Source organism: Rousettus aegyptiacus, unplaced genomic scaffold, assembly GCF_014176215.1.
Source record: "Rousettus aegyptiacus isolate mRouAeg1 unplaced genomic scaffold, mRouAeg1.p scaffold_m13_p_3, whole genome shotgun sequence".
NCBI lineage: Eukaryota > Metazoa > Chordata > Mammalia > Chiroptera > Pteropodidae > Rousettus > Rousettus aegyptiacus.
In genome coordinates this window covers 114989370-115003858 of record NW_023416306.1, presented here as the reverse complement: position 1 = coordinate 115003858, position 14489 = coordinate 114989370, and the positions used below count along the sequence as shown (strand labels likewise).

The following is a 14489-nucleotide window of genomic DNA, read 5'->3' as shown; positions in this document are numbered from 1 at the left end:
AGGGCAGCCTCAGCGGAGGGGCACGGGCAGGCAGCCTGGGCCTCAGAGCAGCGCCTACTGAGAACACACCTCCACCTCATTATGTATTTCTACTTATTATTAACAATAACAACTACTGTTTGTTGAACTATTACAGTACACATGGTACTAGGCTCTTGAGAATATATTTTCTTATTTAACCCTAACAACAACCAGCAGTTAGGTACAATAATAGTCTCTGATTCATAGATGAGGAAATTGAGGTTCAGAAAGACTAAGCCATTTGTCAAGGTCACACAGCTTGTAAGTGACAGAGCAAAAATTTTGGATCAAAAACTCTTTACCAAGGCAGGTAGAAGATAAGCTAGCTCTGAGCCCCTCAGCCAGAGGGGAAACTGAGTCCTTTGGGTACCATGGGGACTTTCCCAGGCTTCTGGCGTTAGTCAAAGAGATAACTGGGGACAGAACCCATGTGTTCCAGCCCTAACCACTAGACCACACGGCTTCTCCATGGCTTGAGCTGGGAAGGTCCAAAGAGAAACTCCCTTTCCAGCCCCAGGCTGGAGTGTAGACTCTTCCCCAGCTAACAGGCTGCCCCTGTGGAGGCCAGGCTGGGCCAGGGTGCTGTGAGGGATGCTGGGGGGTTTCTGCCCACACATACAGTTTCTAGATTCCAGGGGATGAAAAGGAGGCCCTTAGGGGCGGAAATGGGGGATGTGCGATGACAAATTTAGACTGATTGCTTAAAAAAAAAAAGAAAAGGCCAAGAAACCCTAAAAAATAAAAGCAAAAATTCCGCTAGAAAACCAAAGGGAATTATTTGATTGTGAAACTGAGTGTCGTCAGGCGCAGGCGCAACACGGTTTCATGTGGAACAGTATCAAGGGTTCTTTGGACTTTGACGGCTCAGAGGATGGCGGGAGAGGAGGCTCTGTCTGCTGTTCCTAGCTTCACCTGCCCAGCTTTGGGACAAAGATGGAGTCAGGCAGGGCACCTGGGAGAATGCCTAGGAGTTCAGGAGCACTTGCTGTGGGGGTGCTTTCTTGTAAGTTTTGGGTCCTTCAGACAAGTGTCCTGCTGGCTTATAACCATGGGTCCCCACTGGCTCATGTAGGGAGCTGCCCATGGGGAGGCTCCAACTGGTCTGTCCCCAAGAGCACGAGAAAGGATGAACTGTAAGGTGAGGGTATGGAGTATCTCTGAGTCCTATCTAGCCTTAAAAGGAAATGGCCAGGAACAGAAGGTAAAGGAGAGGACAGCTGCCTGGAATTCTGGCCGGCAGCAGGCCTAAGAGGTCAAAGGTCAAGGGGGACAAAGGGGACTTCCTGAGGCTCCCAGGGGAGTGCCAGCTAGCCAGTCAGCCAGGCTGTTGTGCAAGCTCCGGGATGGACCATGAGGGCAGACTGGCAGAGGAACCATGCCTGGGCCGACCCCCTCAGCCTACTCTATCTATCTCCTGGAGCTGGAGTTGTGCCCTCTCTCCTCCAGGAAACCAGGATCCTATCTCCCAAGGCAGCACTCCTGTCCCACCTCAGTGGCCATATTCTATACGCCCGAAGGCTTCCTCTTTCATACCAATCCCGAACCTCTCTTCCCCAGAATCACCATCTTTTGAGAAACCAGAAAAACTTTCTTGAGTAAGCCTTTTTCTTCCAATTCCAGTCTGATTCCCAAAGAGATCAAAGGGGTTTCTGAGGCAAGAGCTGCAAAGGGGCTCACAGGGTCCCAGCCCCTGAGGAATGAGGGAGAAAGTAAAATGGAAGAGAAAGCAAGCTCAGGTGCCAGGTCGTGGGCTAATTTGGCAGATGTGCTGCACTGCTCTTATCTAAGCTTCACTTGAGCCTCTCAAGGTCTGTTATATTTACTCACATTTTACAGGTGAAGAAATTGAGGTTCCGAGGGTGAGATTAAACTGACAGCTGGTAAATGGCAGAGCAGAGACTTGCCCTTGCTCTTGCCCTTGCTCTTTCCAGATCACCTCCCTGCCCCTCAGCACAACCAATTTTGACTGGAGATGAAGACCAACCACAATGAAGGGCTTAGAACAGTGTTTGGCTCGCAGTGGGCATGGGATGACTGCTGGCTGATGCTCAGTCTCATGGAGAAAGGACAAGATCCTGGACAGAGCCTCACACCAGCCACCAATTTCTCCTCAGAGATTCAGTATCTATAAAATCAGGAAGTGGGACTGGCGGTTCGCTGCTTTTCCAACTGGGTTCCTGGGTACCCTGGCATCCCCTAGAGATTGAGATGGGGGAGAAAAGGACAGAAAATAGGGTTATGGGTCCCCCAGCTCACTTTCTTCCAAGAAAGTTCAGATATTGCACATCCATGAAGGTTTTTATCTGAACAAAGGTCCCGCATCATTCCATGGCCTCTATCTGAGGTCTCTGCATCTCTGACCTTCTGGGAGCTGTGATCTAGGCAGTTCATGTCCTGGGCTGCCGAGAGGAGCCAGAGGATCTGAGAGGGAATTGGGAAAAACCATGCCTGGGCTTCGAACCCCGTGGGAAGAAGCAGGTTGAGGTCAGAGCTGTGAGATGAGGCCATGGCAGGGAAGGTGAGCTGTAGCGATACAAGGCACCTGCCTCCGCACCTGGGAAACACAAACAGCTTTGGCCATGGCAGGCAGCCTAGGAACCAGGGGCAGCATCCACTCTCCCGGGGCCAGTGCCCCTTTCTCTTTTCCTGCCAGACCTGCCCAGGTTTGTTCTCAGTGGACATCACTGCTGGTCACCAACCTAGGGCCACCCTAATCTCCCATGATCTCAAAATTCCTGATTGCTCAGCTCAAAGGCTACTTTAAGGAGAAAGCTGAGAATAGGCAAAGCTGCCCAGGAAGAGGAAAGCACACAGTCAGGGGGCATCCAGCAAGCAGGGGCTAATAATTCCCTTGAAAGAAGGACCCTCCATTGTGCCCCTTTTATTGGCCACCCTTTTTTAATCTGGCCGTAAGAATAGTGTCCTTCTCCTGGTAGCTTCAGCATGTATAGCTCCCTGAATATCATCATCTCCATGTTCCAGGTGGAGGAGAAAGCTGAGGGTTCCAGCTATCCGAGAACTAGATCTGGCATCCTCTTTCTATCCCACTGTCCACCCCAGGGCTGCCTCTGACCACCATTCATCCTCAACCTGCTGCAGGGCCCAGCCTCGCTCCACATAAGCAAAGCTGCCAGCAGGGTCCTTTGTGGTGCTACTCCCGTGTGGCACTGCCTAGGGGCCCCACCATGGGGCAACAGATGGACCTATGGTCTCTACAGAACAATGGTGGGGGAGGGGCCCTGGCATCGCCCGCCCCAAACAGGAAGCGCTGCATGAGCTTCAAAGAACTGGCAGGGCTGAGGGGCTGAGTGGCTGGAGCCAGTGCCAGGACTGGCGGCTGCCTGAAGATGCCTGCCAGCCTAGGGATGCCCAGCATGCAGTTGGTGGTGGTGGAGGGGGGGGGATGCTGCGGTGGCAGGGGCAGCTGGGTCTTGGGCAGAGCATGCCTTGCAGTTCCCAAGGCTAGTGCAGCACCCAGGGGGTGAGAGCAGGCTGAGGGAGGGCGGCTCGGACTCTAGGCTGATTCGCAGCTCGCCTGCCACTCGCCAGTGGGGCTGCAGGTTCTTTCCCAGGCCACAGTAGGTCTGGCCCTCCAGCAAGTAACCATGAGGGGCAGGGCTGGCACCAAGCCTGCCGCCCACTCCCTGCCTCCTGCTCCCAGCTGCTCTGCTCAGAACCTTTTCCTCTCCACTTCCTGTTCACACAGGGGGGGGCGGGAAGTGGAGGGAGGAAGTTGGGGGGAGGCGTGTGGGGGGGGGACCCATTGAATAAAAGGAATTAACTGTTTCCCTCCTCTGACCTCTGGGAATTTCCGCCTGTGAAAGTGTCTCGAAGAATCTGCAGAGCTGGGGAAGTGGGGAGGAGGTGTGCCCCTCTTCGTCCCCTCCCACCCCGCCCCGTGGTGGTGATGGTGGTGGCGGTGGTGATGGTAGTGGTGATGGTAATGGTGGTGTGTATGTGGGGAGCCAGATAGCTCCCTCTGGGCCCTCTAACCTTTTGTTTCTCTGGCGCCAGGGGGGCAGCGCCCAGGGCAGCCTGGAGCCTGGTGGCCTCGTTGCCCCCTCCTAACCAATGGAGTTGGTGTCAGCGGGGCCTGCGACCAGAGCCTTGCGCGCAGGGGCAGGAACTGCGAGAATTGGTGGTCCCGGGGGAATGAGCTCACACCCAGTCTGGCCCGGTTCTGAACTCCGCTCCCTCCCTACCAGGGCTGGTGCCCTTGGCCAGTCTGCCTTGGGGACAGGAGAAGGGAGGGCGACCGGGCGAGCAAGCCGGACCTCAGACGCTGGGTAGGCACACCCTCCCAGGGCCACTCCCCCAGGAGCTGTGGAAGCGAGCCGGTGGGCTCAGGAAGCCAGTAGACAGCGCCCCCTAGTGCCCGCTCCGGACTCGGCCGAGCGGCCCCCCAAGGGCTCTCGCAAGGGCGGGCCTCAGGAAGCACCTGCTCCGCAGGACCAGTGGCCGCCCTGCGTCTCCCCCAGGTGGCTTCCTTGTTTACAGGCCTCCTGCCCTGATCCCAACGTCACTGCCTGTGGCCACTCCTATTTCCAGTGACCGCTCCAGGAGCAGCTCATTCATCTTGGCCTCTGCCCACGCAGCTGCTCCCCCACCCCCACTCCCTTTGGCCCGCCCCCAGGCTTTGGGCCAAGGCCCTGAGGGCCTTCTCTCTCCCCTTCATTCCAGACCTTTCTTGGTTTCCAAGGATTGAAGAACTGTGGCTTCCCGTTGCCCTGACTTAACGGAACCCCATTCTGTCAGTGCCAGGGAAGCCTGGGGCCTTTTTCCAAGAAAGAGGAAGCAGCCTAGGCCCAGACGGGCAGGACTGAAGGGGCAGGGGTGTCCCAGGCTGTCTTAGCCAGGTCCTCTGGGAGGAGGGAGCAATAGGGCAGTGCTTGTTTAACACGTACTAGGTACCCATTATGTGCAAAGACAGAAGCCCCAGGCTGTTCGAAGTAAGTGACCAAAGTTTATACCTGACACTCACTGGGGAGAAGGGGGACAGAAGGAGACATGACACAATACCCCCGAGCCCTCTCCTGGGAATGTCTAGGTGTTTTGGGGAGCCTTAGGCTACATAAGGGAAAAGAAGGGAACAGGAGCCCTCCAAATCTTTCTGGAACAGTGGAAAGGGTACAGGATTATGATGCCCTCCCTCTACCCACCAATGAGACCCCTCCATACATATTTACTCCCACTCTTGCTTCTGGGGGAAGATAGGGAGTCTGAGGCTCCTCGAAGATCAGCAGTTTCCAGCCCTCTAAGTTGGCAGAGACGCTGAAGACACCCTGTTGTTGTTCTATTAGTTGGGAAACTCAACAGGGCAAGATTCCACCATGACTGCAGGAGGTAAGTCTTGAAAGATTTGGCCACTGAAGAGAGAAAAATGACTGCAGTCACCAGCCAGGTGCTGGAACCCCAACCCGATTCCAGGAACATCCACGTGTTATTTTATTTCAGTCTGGCAGCTGATAGACCACACCCATAGGGACAGGCAGTGGACTGTGAACACCAGTCAACGGAGCAAAGGGTGCTCAGCTGATGTCACAGGAAGGCCCCAGAAGTATAATTTGGAGGAAGGGGCAGGTCGCAGGCGCTAGACAGAAAAAAAAAAATTTTCTTCCAAATGCCATCGATGGTGGCAGTGGCAGTTTCACCTCCATGTTGGACCTCAATATTATGGTTAATGCCAGACAGTGGTAGGGCAGTATCAAAGCTGGGCAGAACCTGGAAAAGCAGGGATCCAGGATGGCAAAGAGAAAGGCAAGTACAATCTAGCCTGTGTAAGGGCTAGTGGAAGGAGGAAGAAGGAAGGGCTTAGATTATGGTTATGCAGTGGAGGCTCCCAGAAAATTCTTGGGACAGGATTCTAGGGAGGAACAGACTGAGGAAACACTAATGGAAAAACTGACGAGAAATTAGTGCCTCCAGCTGCCTGTGTGTGTAAGGATTATGTGGGGAGCAGCACCACCTGCTGGCCTAAGGGAAGAACAGTCCCTGCTCTAAGGATGATTGGTGATAATTTCCAATTGAAACCTTGGAGTCAGAGAGGATAGAGTGGAGGGACAAGGAAGGGAGCAGAAAATGGCAAAATCATCCTGTCACATATTCAGATGAAGGAGGAAGGGCCAAGGTTTGAAAGCATGCAGGGCCCTGGAAATCCCCACCTCCTCCTGGAGATCACTCACACACCACTCAGCCCAGCATCAACACAAAGCTATCAACTCCCAGAGCCACCACTGCAGTGTGAACAGTTTAATGCTCTGCACCCCATCGGTTCCCCCTGTCCTCCATGAAACCCTCTGCCCGGGGCACCCGTCATACTGGAGCCCTAGACAGTGTGCACGAGAGCACACTCACCATCAGCACCACCCCAAATGCCTAGGATTTGGAGGGGCTATCTTTTCATTTCTGGAACCTGGGAGAGAAGAGGCATAGAATGAAAAGGAAGAATGGAACTCTCACTCTAGAAGGTGAATTGGATGTGTACAGAGAGTGAAAAGGAAAAATGAGCTGTTGAATGCACAGGGGAGGACAGGAATTCGGTCAGAATTGTGACCTCTCCAGGCTAAGGCCCTCTACTAGGAGGCAGGCAGATGGCCAGGCATAATAGCAACTCAAAGGCAGCTCTGAAGAACAACATGGGCTGCAGCAGGTGCACTCAGAGTTGACACCTCGTGGGTGACAGCTATACAGTTATAATTCTACTCCTCTCAACACAGTCATAGCCCTCCAGTCTCCAGGTGACTGAGCAAACACTAGTGTGGCCTTCCCAAGAGGAACCAAGTGGCTACTCCCAACTGCCTGCCCACCTATCAGGGGTGACAGCTCCTACAGCCAACTGAGGTGTTCTTCTTCGTAGCGCTGGGGGTCGATGAATGGCCGGTCAATTGAGCGGATCATCAGCTCCCCACAGTACACGCACTCAGCAGCCACCAGTTCGTCTAGGTCAGCTTTGAGCTGTTCCCGACTGGGCCCCACAGAAGCAGCCCCGCCCTCAGCCTCCTTTGCTCGGGCAGAGCCCTTGGTGGGGGGTGGAGCAGCCCCCAGCTTTCGCTGCAGCTCCTCCAACCGGGCCTGTTTATACGCTGGCAGGCCAGGCCGCACTGCCTGCAGCAGGCAGTCAGCATGGAACATGTGGCCACAGAGGAACAGGTAAAAGGGGCGGTTGAGCAGGGGGAAGTCGCAGGTGGCACATTTGTCCTGAGGCTCCACAGTACCATACCGGCCCCGCAGCTCCTGCAGGTCTCGCCGGATACGCTGGGCACTGGCTGTGGCCTCTTCCATTTCCCGCTGCAGCTCCTGGATGTGGTGGTTGTAGGCCTTCAGTGAGCTGCAGATAGCTTCCTTAAAGTGGTCAATGGTAACAAAGTCAGGAAAGAAGGGCAGCACATCCTCAATCTTGAGCAGAGGGCAGCTGGCCAGGCAGGCCATGGCTGTCTGCACATCTTCTTCCTCCTGCACCACGTGCCGTGCGATCTTTAGCCATAGCTTCTTGCGTAATTCCTCATCTTCCTCAGGCAAGTCGGCACACTGCTTGGCCAGGTCCACATCCACCTGCAGAGAGACCATGAGCGATAAGGTCAAGATTCCTCCCTGATTCAGGACAAAGATCCTGGGAGAGACAGATGCACAGAGAGACCCTGGGCCTGAGGACAGGCCTCAAGGCAGGATTCCCAGCATTCCTGGCAGCATGCAAGGCAGGATTTCTGGGTCCTGGGATAGTTACCTGTGTCAGTGATGGGCTCTCCCTGTCACAGCTATGTAAAAGCTACTTATGATTGCGGGGCTTCAAAATTAGTGAATTTAAAAATCACCTGGGGAACATAATCAAAATACAGATTTTTGGGTCCTGCCCTTGAGTTTTCTGATTCAGTAAGTCCTTAAGGTGATAATTCATGATTTGAGAAATGCCATTCAGCATCTTCCCCTTCTACAATAGTGACAGCATGTATGTAGAACTTACCTAAGCACCAGGCACTATCCTGGGTGCTTTTCATATACAGTACTTTAATCAGCCCTAAGAGAGAGGTACAATATTATCCCCATTTTGCAGCTGAATAATCTGGGGGCACAGAGAGGTTCAGAAACTAGCAAGTGGCAGAATCAGAATTCAAATTGTGACTTCAGAGTCTGTGTTTTTAACCTCTAGACTATAGCCCCTCTCTGCAAGGAAAGCAAGCACCCCTTAGACACAGCCACACACTCCTCCCAACCCTTCAGCTTCTGAAGTTATTGCTCTCCAGGCCCCTTTCTTTGATGGGGTCAAGACTCATTGGCTCACCTGCAGGGCCAGGTCTACGGCCTCTTCATACAGCTCCAGGACCTTGTAGACATGGACACAAGCACGGTGGTGGCCATGCTCAGCGCAGAGCCGCAGTGCATACTTCAGGTCATAATGCACTCGGTGCGGGCTGGCCCCGGCCTGCTCAAGGTAGGCCAGTAGTGAGGCTGGCTGGCCTCGGGCATAAAGTGACAGCAGGTAATTGTGAATGGCCTGCTCAGTCTCGCCCAGCACATTCACACAGAACTCCATGTAGCGGATGGCCTGGCTCACCTGCTGGGCCTCGCCACCCTGGCTATAGTTCACCAGGGCAGGGATAAGCTGCCGAGCATCCAGCCGGCTGCCCAGCTCAATCCAGGCGTCCACCAGCTGGCGGGGGATGTGACGAATAAGGATGGGTGAAAACTTATAGAAGAGCTGGGGGTCCCGGTGGCGGGCAAGCACGGCCAAGGCCTCTTCGTAGGCCTCATGCTGGCAGTGGTATGCCACCACCCGCTCATAGTCCTGCATGATCACAGCAAAGTACACCATGTGTTCTGTGTCCCCATGGCTGGCAAGTAGCTCGTGGATAGAGGCCCGGCTGGCAAAGAGCCACTCCTTATGTCGGGGGCTGCTGAGGAAGGCACGGAAGCGCTCCCGTGTTTCCCGGTAGAGGTTCAGGGCCTCTGGGTCACCCTGCAGAGCCCCGAGTCGGCTCAGGTAAAGCTCCGTCAGCCAGGTGGTCAGCAGCGTGGCCTGGGTACGCTCAGCTGGCTTCAAACTGGCCAGTTTCCGCTGCAGGAACTCAGCCAGAGCTTCCTCCTGTCGGGCCTCCAAGAACTTGAGGGCAATCTCCTCAAAGTAGCTCTGGGTCTGGGCATAGCAGCGGGCACTCTCCAGGTAACGACGCTGGCGAAAGCAGAAATCCGCCTCTCGGGCCAGGACTGTGTCTAGGCAGTCAGGCCGCTCTCGACAATACTCCTTGGCCAGGTCAAAGCGGTTCATGTCCAGATAGGTGCGCCAGACATCCCGGGCCTCCCGCTGCACATGGTAGCGGAATACAGCCCGCTCGGTGTAGGCCCACAGGTGGCCCGTGGAGGAGTCCTTCACCATGTGTTTCAGTGGCCCAAACTTCTCCAGGAAGTGATCCCGCAGCACCACCTGCCCAGTCAGAGTGCACACCGCCTCCACCCGGTCCACCAGCAGCAGCAGGAAGTGGAACTGGGTCAGGACAATGGCCAGGGGTGGGCTGGCCCCAGGACCTACCCCTTCTGGGTACTCCCAGACATGCTCTTCACTCAGCAGGGTGTCAGGACGCCCGTTATCCAGTGCTCCATACAACACTCCATCCCCCATCATCCAGGCGAAGGCCCGTGGTGCAGAGCGCAATTTGGGGGTATAGAAGGCCAATTCACTGTAGCCCAGACTGCTGGGGAACTCACGGAATGGGGGTGGGTGGTCAGTGTAGACAGCAAAGAGCCCTAAGAAGCCCTGGGCCTCGGATCCCTCTGCTGTTCGTCCTATGAACTGGAAGAGGCGCTGCCGAGTAGTGGCGATAACAAAGATGCGCCCATCGGGGCCCCTCTCAGCCTCCAGGGAACACACAGGTGCTGGACCTCCTTCTTCATTTAGCACATACAATGGGCGGAAGTAGAGATCTGGAGCAGGGCCAAAAAGCCCCCCCTCACTGGCTGAGAGTTCTGCTTCAAAGATCTGGCCTTGGGCAGTGCCAACCAGGATGGGGCCTGTGCTGTTCTCAGTGCCCAGTGCCTTGTTCCAGCCTACACTCTCCACCAGCTGCCCCTTCCAGCGTGCCAATGGCCGTACTTTCTGTCCATTACGGTTCACATAGAGGACCTCGGTGCTGCTCAGAGCAATCAGCAGGTGAGAGCCTGGAGTAGGGGAGAGCATGGCACCCTAAAGGACGCTGCCATTCCCACCCTCAGCCTCCTCACCCCTCCCACCCTCAGATTCCACCTACCCAGGCAATGACTTAACCTCAGCTCTACCCCACCCTCCGCCCCAGACCTCCAGCATTACTTACCAGTATGGTCCAGGAACATCTTGTGAACTTTGGTATCATCCCTGCGTCCCAGCTCCACTTGGTTGGGTTCATTTGCCTTGCCCAAGTCGATGCTGTCAGGAGCAGAGTCATAGCATCACTCCAGAGAAGAGCAAATCTTTTTTTCAAATCACAAAATCTTTATAATTTGATGAAAGCCACAGCCTTTCTTCCCTGAAATCTATGTATACACATAAAACTCCAGTATAATCCCAAGAGAACTCTGAAACACATACAGGGTCCTACTTAAGAACTCTCAGCTCTGAGAATTCTTCCACCTCATTTTTAGAAATCACTAAGCATAAAAGTCTTTTCCGTCTGCTCAACAGATTTCCAGAGCATCTGGAAAGATGGGCAGGGGTATCCCAGATTGCTGGAGTAAAAAAAATGAACAACAAATAGTTGCTAATGGTTACTGAGCACTTCCTATGTATCAAGCACCATGCCAAGAGTTTAATCTCGTATACCAATTAATCTTCACAATAACCTTGAGGGATGCTCCTGTTTAAACTATATTTCCTTTATTAAATTATTTTCAAATTATTATGCTCATTCTACCTATCAATGCAAATATGTATAAAGAAAAAGTTAATGATTTTCTTTTCAAATCCCTGTCAATCCCAATGGAAAACTGATGTTAAAATCTTGCTCTATGTTCATAACATAGTGTTGTTTTGTCATTTTTTACAACAATGCCTTCATATTGTGTACATGTGTGTGCATATTAATTTATAAGTTGCTTTTCTCAGGTTTTTAATATCAACGTCAAATAGTTTGCTAATCCAGGTCTACACAATTCTTACTATTTCATGAATATTTCACTGAGTCAATAGAATCAACTCTCATTATTTTAATAACTGAATAATATTCCCTTTTGTGGCTGAACTATAATTTAATCATTTTCTAGTTGATGAGCATTCAGCTAGGATCTAGTATTTCCTACTACAAATAATGCTGCAATCAATATCCTTGTATATATACCCTTGCAAAAACGGACTTTTCTTTCTATGGTCATGTATTCCTCAAAATAGGATTGCTGGATCAAAGTTTTATATAAAATGTTATATATCTATATAACGTTTTTTATATATATATATATAATGTTATATATATATAAAATATATATATAATGTTTTGCTTTGTTTTCTTATTTATTTTCGATTACAGTTGACATTCAATATTATTTTATATTAGTTTCAGGTGTGGTTAAACTGCATAGTGGTTAAATATTCATATAATTTACAAAGTACTCCCCCAATTACTCTATATGGCACTATACATAGTTATTAAAATATTATTGACTATATTCCCTATGCTGTACTTCGTATACCCTTTACTATTTTATAACTACCTATTTGGAATTCTCATCCCTTCACCTTTTTCAAAGTTATATATATTTTAAATTTTAATAGACATTGCCAAATTTTTTCCAAAAGGTGGCCATTTATACTCTCACCAGCAATGTATGAGAGTCCATTTTCACATATCTTCACCAGCATCACATATTACTGTTTTTAATTTTTGTCAATCTCATAGGTTTTTCAAAAATGGCATCTATTATTTTAATTTGCATTTCCCAGAGGTTAAATATATTTTCAGATGTTCAGTGGAAATTTAGAGTTCGTCTTCTGTGAACTGCTTGTTCACATTCTTTGCCTTCCCTTTTCTAAATTGTCTTATTAATTTGTAAGGGCTTTTTAAGAAACAAGGATATGTTGTTAGTCATGTGGAAAAATATTATTCTCCCATCTCATCTTAATATGATTCATATGCTTTTTTGTTTTTATTCTGTCACAACAATTACTATGTAGTCCAATACATCTATCTTTTTCCTTGTGACATCTGAATTTTCTAACTAAAGTAAGAAGGTCTTCCTTCAGCCCAAGAACATAAAACTTTATTAAATATTCTTTTAATATTCACATTGTTTATTTTTTATATTTAAATAATTATTCCACCCAGAATTCATTTTTGTGATAGAGGCTTAGCTGTTTTATTCCAGATGGTTATCCCGAATAGATACACAGTTTTGCTAATACCTTTGTCATATATATTTCTATTTATTTATGTTTTTACTTCCAGTTTTATTAAGATATATTATTTCCGTTTAGAGTAGATTTACTTCAGGACTCTAGACAGTTCCGCTCATCCATGTGACTAACATGTGGGCTGGTACTATCTTTAACAGATAAAGGGACACATTTAGAGAGACTAGATGACTTGCTCCAAAGCTGGTAAGTGGGAGAGCTGGGATCTAAATCCAGATCTATCTGATTCTTAACTACTACATTACATTGGTTCTCTTTGGGAAGGACATTTCTTAAAAATTCCAAATCTACTGTTTCACCTGCCCAGAGGGGTAGAAAAGCCTAAGGCAGTTAATAGTTCCAAAATACCACCATTCCACTCCCTAATCCTACATTTTTTTGGATCTTCATTTACCGGAGCAGTGTATCTTTGCCCAGGCTCATGCAGAGCTGATTGCAGGAGACAACAAGACTTGTGATACGCTCGGAAGGGGTGAAGTCAATACGCTGCTTTGTGAAGATGGGCACTTCCTTCTCTAGCTGGGCATTCACATACCCTACAGGTGAGAAGCAAAGAAAAGGTTAGCTATGGAAGAGATGGAGGAAGGGCAAGGAGAGGGAACAAAAAAGTGCTCTCAACTTTCTCAACATATTCCTACCCCAGGACCTTGGTTAACAAAAGTTTAATATCAATATGTTAAGTAGTTTGTTAATCACCTCTACATTAGTCCTGGGCTCTTCCCACACTTCTGACAGCAGTAAGGGGTTGCTTCTTTGGGCCCTTGGAATGCTGTTATGCCATGATATACCTGCTCCCAGTGGTAATGGGGGAAAGGGTTGAGTGTTTCCCTTATCGATCTTTGGCTCAGCAATCCCAGCTCAACTAAAGCCACCTAGTTCAACCCTCTCCCCTCCTCCCTACCCATACAGTAATGCTCTGTGTGTCTCCAAAAGAATGAGGGCAGAGGGAGTCTTGGAAAACCATTCCAATCAGTAGGTTAACAAACTGAAGCTGCTTTCTCTCTAGCCTTTACTCTCATTCCCTTACCATTGCTCAAAATGCCCCAGGACTTCAGACCCCTCTGCCAACTCTGTACTACTTTCTACAAAAACTTTCCCTCAATGACAGGCTGTACCTCGCTCTAGCAAAGGCCTGAAATACTTTATTTTTCCTTGTTCAGTGACAAAGTTCCCTTTAGGACCATCCCTCCTTCCCCTATAACGTTCCTCTTTCCCCAGTTTCTTTGCCCACTCTCTTCCTCCCACTTCCAGAAAGAGCCTGGTGTGAAAAGCACAGAATCAGGTGAAGCCTGAAGCCTATTCTCAGTTCTCCCAACTGCGGCTCTGTAGGCAAGTCACTTCCTTATCTGGGTCTCAGTTCCCTCTTAGAAAGACCCTACTGGCAAGGCCTAGATAACGCGGCTGCTCTTGAGGCTCTTTCAAACTTCGACCATCCACCAGCTGAGGGCCAGAAGAGTCTGAGTGAGGGAGAATCAGGGACTTAGACCCATAATGCACGTCCATGAAGTGAACCAGACCTTTTGAAGCCACCGTCCCCACTCTTCCCGTGCAGGTGCCAGGAAAGCCGAGGGGGATAGCGGTGCTCTCCCTTCCCTTACCCGAGTGGGGAATGCCCACACTGGGGCAGCCGGGCTGCAAGACGGCCGAACGGGACAAGGAGTCCTCGTATTCATCCAGGATGGACGCCATGGTGCCCCGCCTCTGGACTCTCCGTTGCGGGCCTAAAGATTACAGCAGGGCTCCCCCCAGGGATCCCTGTTGCCCCGGATTGGAACCTGCGATTCTCCAGCCTCTACTGGGATCCGACAGATGCTAGCAGTCCGCCGCTGACTCCTCTTTAAAATCCTGAAGCTTTTCTCGCTCACGTCTAATAGAGCGAGAAGATCGGGGACTCCTCGCCCCTTAAATCTGGCTAAGTCCTGCACTCCACTGCCACCCGCTAGAGATTACCCACTACCTATAGCGGAGCCCAGGAGCTCCAACCTCGCCCCTGCAGCCCAGCTGACTCTCACCCCCTGGACGCGCGCCTATAACGTAACTTCCGGCCTCTCAGAACTTCGCGTACGCTGGCTCAGAAATTCGCAGGGCTGGCCAATGGGAG

At 50.8% G+C, this 14489-nt stretch overlaps 1 protein-coding gene across 1 annotated transcript; it reads right to left on the bottom strand.

The window, feature by feature from the left end:
- Nucleotides 1-5442: 5442 nt before the first annotated feature.
- VPS18 (VPS18 core subunit of CORVET and HOPS complexes) lies at nucleotides 5443-14403 on the bottom strand. The gene is made up of 5 exons (XM_016152250.2): nucleotides 13987-14403; nucleotides 12783-12924; nucleotides 10323-10414; nucleotides 8300-10170; nucleotides 5443-7572 (listed from the first exon to the last, which is right to left on the bottom strand). The coding sequence occupies exons 1-5, from the start codon at nucleotides 14075-14077 to the stop codon at nucleotides 6847-6849; spliced, it is 2922 nt and encodes a 973-aa protein (XP_016007736.2). The 5' UTR covers nucleotides 14078-14403; the 3' UTR covers nucleotides 5443-6846.
- Nucleotides 14404-14489: the final 86 nt, after the last annotated feature.

Excerpts from the sequence above, each read along its gene's own strand:
- VPS18 (XM_016152250.2), bottom strand. The coding sequence starts at position 14,077 with ATGGCGTCCATCCTGGATGAATACGAGGACTCCTTGTCCCGTTCGGCC. Across the intron at positions 10,415-12,782 it reads GGCAAAGATACACTGCTCCG|CATCGACTTGGGCAAGGCAA; the intron begins GTAAATGAAGAT and ends TGCTCCTGACAG. Across the intron at positions 7,573-8,299 it reads CCGTAGACCTGGCCCTGCAG|GTGGATGTGGACCTGGCCAA; the intron begins GTGAGCCAATGA and ends GTCTCTCTGCAG.